Source organism: Sparus aurata, chromosome 7 (assembly GCF_900880675.1).
Source record: "Sparus aurata chromosome 7, fSpaAur1.1, whole genome shotgun sequence".
In the NCBI taxonomy this organism is placed as follows: Eukaryota; Metazoa; Chordata; class Actinopteri; order Spariformes; family Sparidae; genus Sparus; species Sparus aurata.
In genome coordinates, this window is record NC_044193.1 from 18,611,406 (window position 1) to 18,625,360 (window position 13,955).

The following is a 13,955-nucleotide window of genomic DNA, read 5'->3' on the forward strand; positions in this document are numbered from 1 at the left end:
TGTTTACATGTTCCCCTCTACCCACAATTCACTTTTAGTTTTTTATAGACACATATTTTTAGAATTATTTTCCCCATATCTAACCGCTATACGTAAAATTGTCAAAAATGACATTAACTGTCTTGAACTTTTTTAAACTACCGGTTGTTACGTAGTCCCACTAAATACAGTAATGTTTTTTCTTGATGACTGATCATTTTACATAAAATTTGCCCTGTTAACCGCTTTGTTCCTCAGTTTACAGATGCTGACATGTCCTCGCTCACCTTTATTTTGACTACGAAATATCGAAAGTTAAAGTCCTAGAGTCCCATTTTTATAGCCTACCAACTATGTCTACTCTCTTAACCGTAAATATATTGTTCGTTACTATAATAATCTAGATGATTATCAAACGATCAATTTCATGACATTAATGCACAGTTATTTTAATTCACAAACAGAATTCTCAAGGTCGCTTGTCGTTGACAAATAACAATAAATGTAATAGACTTACGAGTAATTTTGAAAACCTCTGCCTAATGATGTATGTAATGACATATGTATGTACCCATCTATAATTCAATTCGTTATATTAATTCGTTATTTTCTATACATGTGTATTCTCCTTGTTCGACGACCTTATGTAGCTTTATTTTCACTTAGATTAGGTTTGTATGTGCTGCTGTTTGGTTTACCTCAATTCCTCCTAAACTGTTCTCTTTTAAATAAAAAGTAAAAAAGAAGAAAAAATACTTTTATTGTAAATGTTCAAATACTGGCAGCATATTTCTCAGCAGCAGGCACATCAGCCAAACACCTCCCAGTGTTTGCTCACCGCTTGTTCGTTTGAAGCCACGCCCCCAGCCGCCGGTCTGGCAGCACCTAAGGGTGCAGGTCAGCTCTGCTCCTCCGTCTCCATCACTTCGACACTGACAGGAGGCGACGATGCAGCGAGGCCCAGGTCACCTGAGCCACTTCTTACTGTGGTTGCTCATAGCACAGACCTCTGCGGATTTGCCGATGTGCAAAGAGGTGAGGAGATTCATGTTGCCTTATTGTTTTCCATTTTGCCATTATGAATAAGAACCCATCCCGTGGTAAGCTTACTCACACGTGTCACCTGTTTCTGTCATGACAATTTGAATGTGCATTTTGAAGTTTATTCGGGTAAATTGCTTATGGATGAGCAGTAGGTGAAAACTTAATTTAGTCCAGAAAATAGGGAAATGTATTTCTCTGAAGTGTGAGACATTTAAAAATGAATAAAATAAAGTTGACCTAAAGCCTCTTAAATGGCTTCAGTTAAGAGAATCCAAATAACCTGTTCAAGTGCTATGTTTAAATGTTCCATGACTGGAGGATTGACTTCAGTCTGAAAAATAAATTACAAACAAAAAAGTGCATTTTCAGATGAGAGTTTTGAAATGGCGCAAACCAAATGGTGCTGTCTTTGGCCTCCTTCACATACTATGCGTGGGAAAATGAACATATGTTTGAATTTAGTCCCTTCTGCCTGCCTCAGTGTTCTGAGGCAGGCAGAAGGGTGTTCTCTTGCTTATTGTACTGCAGTTTCCATATGTTACACTGCTCTGCTCTCCTCGCCCTTCTATATCTGGTTTCAGTTTGCATATGACAGCACCTTTTGATAATACTCAAAATGTTTCATTTTATCAGCATACTTTGGACATTATCAAAGCGTGTGTGGAGTGGAGTTGAGATATCAGAGCTGTGAGGGAAAAGCTAAAAACACACACCTGTAGTCTTTTCTTTTGAGTCTATTTGGCTTATACTGTGTGTGATGGTTTGGTCGCATCCACTTTCATCAGATGAGGTTGTTTCCATGCCAGTCTGCTGACCATGAGGCTCAGCGGTCATTATGTCCCGTTGCCGTGGTTTCCTCATGTTTGCTTAAAGGAGGCATTAGGCTGCAGCACATCTCCAGTTTGATGCATTTTTACATCAGAGCCTCCCGCCCCAACCGTGTTCATCCGATACCCAAACCACAGCTAATGTAGCAGCTCTAATCAAGAAAGGGCAGACCCAGAGGAGTGCTGCTGCTGTGTTTCTGTTAACTATTAATCCCACAAGGTCGTGTGTGGGCATGGATTAGCCTCCTGAGCAGTGGCGTGCACAGACTTTTTGAAGGGCAGGGGCGAAAAGAAGGGCACTTTAGCGCGCGTTTTGGCTCCCAAGAGGGCAGTTTATCATGTTTTAACCAGCCAAGGGGGCAGTTTAGTGTGTTTTGCCAACCAAGAGGGCACTTTGGCATGCTTTTTTGGCTCCCAAGAGGGCACTTTAGTGCACATTTTGGCTCCCAGGAGGGCACTTTAGCGCACATTTTGGCTCCCAGGAGGGCACTTTAGCGCGCGTTTGTCAACAATTGGGCCACGAGGGGGGGCGGCTGCCCCCCCTGCCCCCCCCTTGTGCACATCACTGCTCCTGAGTGTCTTTCCTTGGAATATTACAGCCTGTTACCCAGTCATTGTGTTCATGACCTGTTTCAGAGGGTGTCACATCAACAAGATCACCTTTAGCGTTATGTCACATCCTAAATTACATAATTAGGGCTGGGAAGGTGTTTGTCAGTCACCCTCTATAAGTGTCTCCAAAAAGGCGTCAAAGCACGACAGGCAAATACAGCAAAAGCTTTGCACCTGAGCTCCCGCTGTCTCCAATCATCCTGCGACAACACTTCAGTGACATGTTTACAGAAGGATCGGACGAATCAGCATTCTTCCCCCCTTGCTGAGTCAATAAACCCTGAAGGGATTCTGCAGCACATCCTTGATGAGTGAGATTAAAACAACAGTTGAGACGACTACCTGGGCAAATATTAGCCGCAACTTTTATTTGGAAAAGAGGCTGGCCTGGTTTATGAGAGATATTCCAAAGTGACAAAACCACCTCTTGACCCCATTTTGATAACAGCTCCAGTAGCTTTACACACGCATGCTGACCTGAATCTTTATGTGTCAATAAAAATGTACTTGACGTGCTCCTGTTACCGTGTTTATATCTAGCCGTGTGAAACTTACACCTGTGTTTTGTCCCTGCAGTCAGATTATCACTTTGAGTACACAGAGTGTGATGCACTCGGGTCACGATGGAGAGTGGCGGTTCCCAACAAGGCCGACATATGCACAGGCCTCCCAGATCCAGTCAAAGGCACTCAGTGCAGTGAGTGTCCTCCTCTTACATTTCACTTTATACACCATGAGTTTTGCTAAAATGTGTAATTGTTTCTGCGTTTTACCCTCCATCTGTTCCTTGCCATGTTTTTCACATCCCCATGACACCTTGGCTTCTCCCTCTTTCCTCTTCTCACAGCGTTCTCCTGTAGTGAGGGGGAGTACCTCAACATGCAGTCGCAGCAGTGCCAGAAGTGCGCTGCTGGCACCTACTCGCTGGGCACCGGCGTGGCCTTTGACGAGTGGGACAGCCTGCCATCTGGTTTTGTTACCCAAGGGGTGAACACGAACGGCGAGGACGTCGCCACAGACTGCTCCAAGTTAGTGCACCACTGACTTGCTTTTTCTTTAAAAGCAGGTTTTTGATAAAACAAATTGGTGTTATTGGTCAAAGCTCTCACTGTATCAGCAGAGGCGGGAAGTAACAATGTACATTTACTTTATTAATGTACTTAAGTAGATTTTTCAGGGTTCTGTACTTTACTTGAGTATTATTTTTCTGACATATTTGTACTTTCCTCCCCACATTTTAACACAAAAGTGTACTTTCTACTCCTTACAACAGGTGTGTTACTTTAGTTTTAAGGCAATGTTAGGGAAAATATTAATCTGGGAGTGGCGCTCAACAATCACCTACCTATCTAGTACATTTACAAACAGCTCACACAAATCCTTTAGATTATATTAATACGACATGAGGTTTAGTTAGCTTTGCACAGTAATGTCCCACAGAGGGATACTTTTTACTTTTATACTTTGAGCACATTCGTCTACTTCTACTTTTACTAGAGTCCATCTGCACTTCTACTTCAGTAAAGACTGTGTGTACTTTTGCCACCTCTGGTCAACAAACTGTTCCGCTGCTGGTGTTTTTCTCCAGCTCCACCTGGACACCGAAGGGCGATTACATCGCCTCAAACACAGATGAGTGCACGGCGACGCTGTCCTACGCTGTGAGCCTGAAGAAACCTGGAACCGTGTCCTTTGACTATTTCTACCCCGACAACAGCATCTACTTTGAGTTCTTTGTAAGTTGTTGTTAAAGTTGCAGTTGATGTTGAGAAAGGTGGCTGTTTTCTGGGGGGATATTTGGTCATCTCTGGCTTGTTTCTCCACCTCCCCTAGGTTCAGAATGACCAGTGTCAGTCTACAGACTCTCAGAGCCGGTGGATCAAGATCTCTGAGAGCAGCTGGAGCAAACACAGGGTTTGTTTGAGTATAGATTTGTGAAGCATCTGGTTGTCATTTGCTGGAGTTTTCTGATTAGAAGAGCTCTGAATGTTTCATCTTCCTTTCTCATGTTCACATTTGTGCAGGTTGAGCTGAACAGCGGTAATAATGTGCTATACTGGAGAGCCACAACATATACCCTTCTGGGCAGTGCTGTCAAACCTGTGATGTTAAGAAACATTGCCATCTCAGGTAGATAATGGGATATGGTTTTAAACATTCACTCTACCCTCAACTCCATTTCCCTGTTAATGATTACAAGGTTACTGATGGGTTTCTTTCAGGGGTGGCCTACACATCAGAGTGTTTCCATTGTAAACCCGGCACCCACAGTGCAAAACAGGGATCTGCCCGCTGTGCCCCCTGCCCTGCTGATACCTTCTCCAACAAGGGTGCCACGGTTTGCCATCAGTGTGATCGAGATAAATATGCAGGTATGCATGTTTACATTTCTAATGCCCACAAGGACCAGTCATATAATTGGCGTGATCTTACAGCCATTCCGGATTTGCATGTCACCACACACATGCAAAGCCATCTACATGCAAATACAGCGTTTACTGCTTACACACGTGGTCAAAGACTGCGTGAGGTATCGGTGGATCTTAATGTGAACTGTGTGTTTTCACACGGGCTTGGCTTCTTTTTTTACCAGAGGCTGGTTCAGCGAGCTGCAAACCGAGACCTGCGTGTACAAACAGTGACTTCTTCTACACCCACACTCCATGTGACTCTGAGGGAAAGGTAACGTAGAGACAAGTGTGTGAAGGCGGCGGGGTCAGTTGAGGGTGAACCCAGGCAGAGATTTTACTGTCCAGCAGCCATCTGGTGTAACGATTAGGTTCCTTTAAATATAAATTGTCTGGGCTGATTGTGTGCCGCAGAGCCACCAGTGGCTTCCTCCATGTATTCATGTCTGGCTCGATGTGTGTGTCTCAGACTCAGCTCATGTACAAGTGGATCGAGCCTAAGATCTGCAGTGAGACTGTCAAAGGAGCTGTGAAGCTGCCTGCGTCAGGGGATAAGCAAACCTGTCCTCCGTGTAACCCGGGCTTCTTTGTCACCAACTCCTCCACCTGTGAACCCTGCGACAAAGGTTTCTACTCAAACGGAACAGGTGCAGAATCAGCACACTCCTCACACTCTCTCTTACACACGGTACTAGGGATGTACATTTGAAGCAATTTTTTTAATGATAGTCAGCTAACTTAACAATCGATGATCAGTTAATCACTATAAAATATGTTTTCTCATTATAAAAACTATTTTAACCAGCAATCTATGTTCAATATAAAGCAGTCGGCTACAGTGAGAGTTAAAGAAACAGAAAAACACAAAGTTGAATGATAAACTAAATAACACAAATTAATGACTTTAACAATGTTTAATAACAACTTTCTTTTGAATTGTGGAGTTCCCGTCAAATTAATTGTATTTAATTAAAAAACTTTTTCTAATATCAGAATTTTGTATTTTACTTGGAATTACTTGATAAGCAAGTATTTGTATTTTGTAACAAGATATTGTGTTTGTGCCCACCTTTGATTGTAGATGAAAACATTTTGAATCACTTAAATTCTTAATAATTAATGCTTAACATCCCAGTACTTAACAAAGAGGGTGATTTGAATTAAATGATCAGTATTTAAATGTTAATAAAAGTAAAAATACAACCTTTGTTCCACGCTTGATTGAAATGCCACATCCGCTGTAGAAATCAAGTTGATTAGACTTCCTCACTTCAGATTGTTAAGTGTGTACTGTAAAAGAATTAAAAAGCAAATGGCTCCATTTATATATAGTGCTTTACAAGCTTTTTGAAGCTCATTCATTTTGCTGCTCCATTTTCTGAGCCGTGCCCACCACATTTTCTTTAAACTACCCAGACACTAATGACAGAAAACATTCAGCGAAGAATGAATTAAAGGGACTGGAGCACACTAACTGATTATAAAAACTGAGAAAGTGCAAAGAAGTGTTGAAATGTTGGTCTGAATGCACCGTCGAAGGTGTGCTCCGGTCCTTTTCTCCCATTAATCAATTAAGGCGACGTTGCAGTGCGTTCACATTCCTGTTTTAATACATGTGTACCCTGACATAATAACATATTATTTACTTGCAGCGTGTTCCGAGTGCCCTGTTGGCTCAGAGCCAGTGGTGGGTTTCGAGTACAAATGGTGGAACACGATGCCGAAGAACATGAGGAGCGCCGTCTTCCGCCGAGAGTTCAGCGACTCCCAACAGATCACTGGTGAGACACAGAGGTTTACCAGAATAGCACAGTTGAACTCACAGAAGGCAATCTTCTAGGAGATAAAAGGAAGAAACAAAGCTAGAGAATAAATTATTTTCCTCTCATAAAATAACAAATAGCACAGTCTGGTATTTGGCAGTAAGGTTCACTTGGAGTTAAGAATCTTTTGTCAGACTGCTATTTCCAAGGTCAAACATTTATTTTTTAAGGGTGATATTTGTCCACCTGGATTATTGTGAGTGTCTGCACTGCTAAAATTAAGCGTGGAAGTGTGTTAATATATTTTTTTAATCTTTGATGACAGCATGGGAGGTGGCTGGCGAGTATGTCTACACGACCCCCGGGGATCAGGACACAGACTACCTGATGCTCACCCTCAATGTTCCTGGATACAGGTGAAGACAAACATGTCTCTTAAAGGAATAACACACTAAAAGCATATATATGTATAGACTATCTCCTAGTTGGGAACTCTGAGCGAACTTGTTTCCACAGGCTGCCTCAGTCCATGACCACTGACAGCGAGAGGAGCGAACTGTCTCGCATCACCTTTGTCTTTGAGACCGTCTGTTCAGCTGACTGCAAATTTTTCTTCCTGGCGGTGAGCGGAAATGTTCAACGTTTATTCTCACGTACTTCTCCAGGATGTAAGCATATGAAGAAGTACAGCTTGACATAAGTATGAACATATATGGAGTGAGTGTATTTCTCTGCAGGGTTATAATCAGTGGAATAATGATGTTGTGGAGCAGTGGAGAGGCACCAGCAGGAAACAGTCGTACTCTTACCTGATCCAGAGTAACAGCACCACCAGCTTCACCTGGACATTTCAACGAACAGAGGAATTCAACATGGTGAGACACAATCACAGGCCCTGAATATCGCTCGTGACCTCTGACCCTCCCACGGCTTCACTCCCTCAGCCTTAAAAATCATTTTTGAAAGAATAGATGGGCAAAAAGTGAATTTAACTTCTCTTCATCTTATATCTTAAAGTCTGTGCACTTTGTATCTGTAATTCTTCATGTGTTTTCCCTTTGTTAAAACGTAATCATTTCTGATTTCAAAGTTTACTTTACTGCAAAAACAACATGTTAAGAGGAAATATTAGCCCTAATAAAGGTCTTTATGTTAATTGATATGATGCATGAAGACTTTCAATAGGGAAAGAAAATTAGGCACCAATTTAGTGACATATGATATAAATGAATTCACATGTAATGGCTGTAAATGTTTTAGATAGTCACTACAATTTGCTATGTAATGTTTGCTTGTGCTGGTTTGCTAAATGAGTTTTTCCAAATTTATTGCACTGAGCTCCAGAGGGCAGTCTGGAGCTTTGTGACCATTTTAGAGAAACCTCTGCAGCACAGACCACCACACTGCCTGTGAAACAACTCAACTGTTGATTGATACCTCGTGTTTCTCTTCCATCAGGAGAGGAAATACAGTGCTGATGTTGCAAAGATCTACTCCATCCACATCACCAATGTGCTCGGAGGCGTGGCCTCACAGTGTCGCCACTGCGCCCTGAGTTCCACCAAGGCTGGCTCCGCCTGTGTTCCCTGCCCACCGGGACACTACATGGTCAACGGGACAGGAGTGTGTAAGAGCTGCCCGCCAAACACCTTCGTCAGGGCTGATCAGCCTGTGGGAGAGGCGGCTTGTGTTCAGTGCGGACCAAACACAGAGACAAACAAGGTAAAACGAAATCCTTTCCACTGAAAAAGTCTTAATACTGACTAAATGTATCAGTTCATAAATCTATGCAGGTCACAGAGGCCATGTCTTAACCATTCACAATCAGAATTTTGGGGGCTTTTACAACCTGAGAGAGAGTTTACTTTCTACAAATACTCAGTAATTATAAGCTGCATTTTTTTACAGGCCGATCTTCATATTTTGAGACTCTTTCTCTCTATATTTACGGCTTTTAGGTAAAAAAAAAAAATAACACCCCCCCCCCCCCAAAAAAAAAAGATAATTTACAGCATAATCAATGAAGGAATGCATTCAGAAAATATGCTATTGGACAGAAAAAATGTGGAAAAACAAAACTTTTAACTGGCTCATCCAAAAGTAATAAAGGTGAACTCAGCATTTATAAAACCCTGTAAATCTTGTACTTTGAAGTAAATGTGTGTAATGCTGTGATCCTACCCTCCTACCTAACAGCACATAATGACTGGGAAGTCATTATGTGCCCCCCCCCCATGTGAAACAATCAACATGAAGACAAACAAATACAGCAGTACAAACAAATGTATGACACAGCGGATCTTAGCATTTACCAGTTGTTATAACTGGGTTTCACACAGCTGGCACCTGAGATTATTGATGTGTCATGTCTAATCTAAATGTACCTATCTCTCCATCCTCCAGGCCCACACAGCTTGTCTGTCTGACTGTGCGTTGGACGTGGAGACAGCAGGGGGAGCGCCGCTGCACTATGACTTCTCTCCTCTGGCCAACGTCTCCGGCTTCCACAGCAGCCCCCGCTTTACCAACAAAGGCCTGAGATACTTCCACAGCTTTAATCTGGGTCTGTGTGGGAAAGAGGTGAGAAGCTGTGATCCTGGTGAGGTTTGTGAAAAAATGAGTTTGACGCGTGTTAAAAACCTGCTGCGTCTGTCTTACAGGGCAGAGTGCTGGCCACCTGTGTGGACAATGTCACAGAGAGTGGGAGAGAAGTCAGAGGTTACATCTGTCAGTCCACCGTGGTCCCCTCAGACATCAGGAGCCAGAGCGTGGTGTCCTCCCAGCCTTTCCTCATTGGTGACTCACTCATCGGTACGGAATAGCGGCTGCAGCTGTGTGTTGCTTGAAATCAGAGGATATAATTTACAAGACATCAAACACCACATTATAATTAAGGTCAACATTCACTGGTGCTGTGTGACACATCCTCTGTGTTTTATGTAAACCCACCACACATTGGCGGTGTTTTGCATCTGGAAGTGCCACTTACTTATTTTTCAGTGTCAGTGCAAGCACCAGTTTTGTCACATTCACTCGTTGAATTGGATCATCCTGGCATCCTTACCTTGACTGCCTCTGGCTGTATGTAACATTTAGTGTGGGCGGTCAGTGGATGCATTATAAACGACTTTTTCTGTTTTTTCATGACCACTAGTAGTTGTGTTGCTATTTGCTGTAGTTAATAATAGCTGTAGTTGCTATTTTTTGGTGTAATTGTCTGGTGGTATATCTGCTGGGATGTAGGGTCACATCTAAACTGTGACTGTGAATTATTTCACTTATGCACTTCAAATAGGATTGATGCATTTTTTAAGTGGTTCCTAACACTTCAGCTGAATCTGAAGGGTTGTTTGATTATTACTACAGAGGTACAAAATCCACAAAAATCTGCCAGAACTGTTTTCGAATACTTTATTGCAATATTTTTCTTTGTCATCTTTCATACAGTTATATACCTCCGTGTCCATAACATATTTTTTTAATGTAATTAGATGAATAATCAACAAGATAACTAAGACACCAACTCAGGAAAACAAACCAATAGAATAAGAAAGACAAAAAAAGGAAAAAAGAAGAATATGGTCGGGCAGAGTGCCAACTAAACCAAATCACAGCCTCCTAGAGCTGCTAGCATGACTGCTAACTCTGATTACAGTCTTATTACTGTCTAATTTCCTTTCGTATATTGTATTTACATCTATAGGCTTGAAATGATTTCAACAAGAGTTTAAAAAAGACAAATCCCTCTTTGACTAAACGCACCACATCTTACTGATATCTGTGAGAATGTTGTAAATAGACGTTGCTTCATTGTTGGCAAAGAGGTTGAAACCCCTGGTTTATCTTGTGTGCATGTCTTCTTATTCTGAAGGTGTGACCACTGACACAGCCCTGAGTGGCATCTCCTCTCCAAACTGGCTTTTTCCGGCTGCGTCCGGTCTGCAGGATGTCATATTCTATTATAAGTAAGTAACATCATGCATTCTTATTTATTTTCTTTCATTCATTCATTTTGGTGCTTTCAGTTCCATGTTTTTATGGCAGATGTTTGATGATGACAATTTGTTTGATTAGGAAATATAATTTAGAATCAAAGACAGTCTTAGAATATGTCACAAGGTGGAAGTTTAGTCCTTTATTGTCGTCATGTTTGTAATGTCTCCAGGTCAAGTGAGACGACTCAGGCTTGCAAACAGGGCAGATCAGCCGCCATCAGACTAAGATGCAATCCCACAGTGACCACTAAAGATCTCATCATGCTGCCGAGGTATCTGACCAAACCAGGCCTTACAAGAGTTGTCCAGACAACATGTGGTTTGACACATATACTGTACAACAACAGCACTAATATGTCACATACTGAGCTCTGTGAGTCAAAAGATAAATGGACTCCTCTGAGATCACTTTTGTCTCGTAACGGTTGTAAACATCTCTCTTATCTTGTTTTCCTCCTCAGTAACTGTTCAGAGGGGACGTGTGATGGTTGTACTTTCCACTTCCTGTGGGAGAGCCAGCATGCATGTCCACTCTGCACCAAAAACCACTACAGAGAGATAGTCAGCGCCTGCATCCAGGGAATACAGGTAGTGCTGCACAGGCAACCCAGCAAATCCATCACAGGCCCATCACAGTCTTTTTGTGTTGAGAGAAAAAAAACCCATCAGACTTGACTTCAGCAAAAGCCAGTTTTGAATAATAAACAAGACAATGTGAAAATCCTAATTTATTCCATAATTTAGCCCCAAAAGGATGTTTGCGAGTCTAGGTTGAATACAGATACATTAAAACACTTCAACATGCAGATACCTAATGTTTTATTTAACTTTTATGTGGACAGGTAAAGTAATAGTGTGACAATTTGAGAAATACACTTATTTGCTTTCTGGTGGAGAGTTAGATGAGGACATTGAAACCACATAGCTACCGCTAAGCTTAGTGTAGCATAAAGAGCTCTGCTCAGGTCAACATCCTGAGGACTTCCTCCAAATATATCAATGGAAATAAATGGAGAAACCCGACCGAACAAAGATTAAAGAGTTTTAATATTTTTTATTTCCAGTCTTTGAATTAAGCTAAGCTCAATGCCTGCTGGCTGTAGCTTCATATTTAACGGACAGATACAGGAGTTGTATCCATCTTACCATCCAAATCTCCACCTCAAGTGGGTGTATCTTCCAAAATGTCGAAACTATTCCTGTATTGAACCTGTATGGAAAATACTAAAAAACATTCAAGAAGGTAACTGATGTGTGACCAGGGGCAAATCCATCTTTTTGTGTGTTGTGTCTCAGAGGACCACTTATGTGTGGCAGCAGCCGTTGCAGTGTTACGGAGGAGAGTCATTACCAGCACAAAAAGTCAGCGCTTGTGTGACTCTTGATTTCTGGCTCAAGTTTGGTGTTTCCACGGGAACAGTTGCTGCTGTGCTGCTCGTCACTATCAGCTGCTATTTCTGGAAGAAGACGCGCAAGTGAGGCTACTGTGCTTTGCTCTTCAAATAAGATTAAAAATAAAACCTAAAGCTAATCCAAGGAAGAAATTGTAATAAATATTAACAAGATCTTGTCATTCCCTGTTTTGCAGGTTGCAGTATAAGTACTCCAAGCTGATGATGAACTCCAGGGGTAAAGAGTGTGAGCTGCCCACTGCAGACAGCTGCGCAATAATGGAGGGAGAGGACGCAGAAGACGACATCATGTACCTCAGCAAGAGGTCTGTCTTCAGCAAAATTAGGTCGTACTCAAGAGAGGTCAGTAATAACTCCATTCACACACATAGTGAACTGTGCATGAGGCAACTTTTAATGATTTATGTTGTGTGTTTACAGAGGTCATCAGATGGATTTGATTCGGTTCCACTTAAGTCTTCATCTTCACGCCAGCACAGAGAGGAGGACGACTCTGATGATGAATAGATGAAAGGATGGTCAAATCTCTTGCCCAAAGCACAGAGGACATGTTGAATTTTAGATGTTTGGTTTGATGTCAGTGCATCTCCGACAGAGTCAAAGAAAACAGAGATGGGCTGTTTTATTTATTACAAACGATTTTTTTGAGATTTGTTATAATGTAAAGGGTGATCATTTCGTGACATTTACTGTATTTTTCATGTTGGGTTGCCAAACCAAGATTGCAGTACAAAATCTCCATATTGGGGAAACGCTGTATTTTTAAAGCCTTATGAGGAGTTTCAAAGTTATATGAGAACCAAAGTGTGACTTATGTTAAAATTGTTGTAAATGTGTGAGGGAGAGTTCATACACATAACTGTGAGTGCATATTCCTTTTTTTTTTTCATTTTTTTGCGTATTTTTTCTCTTTTTTTTTATTAAACTTACCATCCAGATCAGTCTAAGAATGTTATTTAGCAGTATGTAATTACTATTTGCTACAGCCTTTGGTATTGTTTCAGTTTATGTGATAAACTAGTTTTTTTGTGAGGTAAAGAAATTTTCTACAATTAAAAACAACATTTGTGCATTTGTAGTAATTAAGAATTACTTCTACAGTGCCTTCAGGTCCTTTTGGTAAGATCATATTGAAGAACATGAAAATAATTATATCACCTCACATTACATAAATTAATACTTTTAAGATTTTTATGTTACTACTTTATATGTTTGTGTGTGTTTTTTAATGTGCTTTTGGTAAAAAAAAGAAGTATTTTTGTGCTTGATGATTTAATTAAGATATCTACAGAGGGACTTTTTACTTATTCAAAAAAAGATCATGCAAATGTAATAGATGTTTTGTATATTACCAAATATTGGTTAACAAACAAATTCTGAATATACATGTTTAATATCTACATGGTCAAACCAAAACACATGATATTAATACATGAAAATGTATTTTTCTGAAAATAATGCACCTGAAGTACATATGTTTTCTGCTATTTTAAACTTCTACTTCACCACTATTTGAAATACAATATTGAACTTTTTTGTCATTTTACATTCATCTGACAGGCAAGACTAGCTATTTGACTAAGTAAAACATGTGATCATCCTATAAACATGATGTGTTGTTATGTTGTTATATCACTAAGAACCAACCAACAACCAACAGTATATACAATTTAAAAAATATAGAGAAAATGAATACCAATACTAAATACCAAAATGCTATTACATGTTCAAGCATTAGTCATTGTTATCTAATAATATAGGGCTACTATGTAATAATAAATCACTGACAGACTGCATCAGGAATATGTTTTCTTGTGATAAAAAGAACACTTTGCGAATAGTAATTTGGTGCGTTAAAATGTTTGAACTTCAGTTTTATTCCTAATTAAGTCTCACATTTTTCTTGATTAAGTTT

The 13,955-nt window shown here is 40.7% G+C and overlaps 1 protein-coding gene across 1 annotated transcript; it reads left to right on the top strand.

Moving 5' to 3' along the window:
• The first annotated feature begins 870 nt into the window (after nt 1-870).
• Nucleotides 871-13,836, top strand: elapor1 (endosome-lysosome associated apoptosis and autophagy regulator 1). The gene is made up of 22 exons (XM_030422219.1): nt 871-1,014; nt 3,039-3,159; nt 3,310-3,490; nt 4,051-4,198; nt 4,296-4,376; nt 4,487-4,592; nt 4,685-4,834; nt 5,056-5,144; nt 5,340-5,517; nt 6,523-6,651; nt 6,959-7,049; nt 7,150-7,255; nt 7,371-7,508; nt 8,092-8,355; nt 9,037-9,213; nt 9,294-9,444; nt 10,505-10,598; nt 10,799-10,900; nt 11,090-11,216; nt 11,925-12,103; nt 12,217-12,382; nt 12,461-13,836. Exons 1-22 carry the CDS (start codon nt 928-930, stop codon nt 12,545-12,547), a joined length of 2,952 nt encoding a protein of 983 aa, XP_030278079.1. The 5' UTR covers nt 871-927; the 3' UTR covers nt 12,548-13,836.
• Nucleotides 13,837-13,955: the final 119 nt, after the last annotated feature.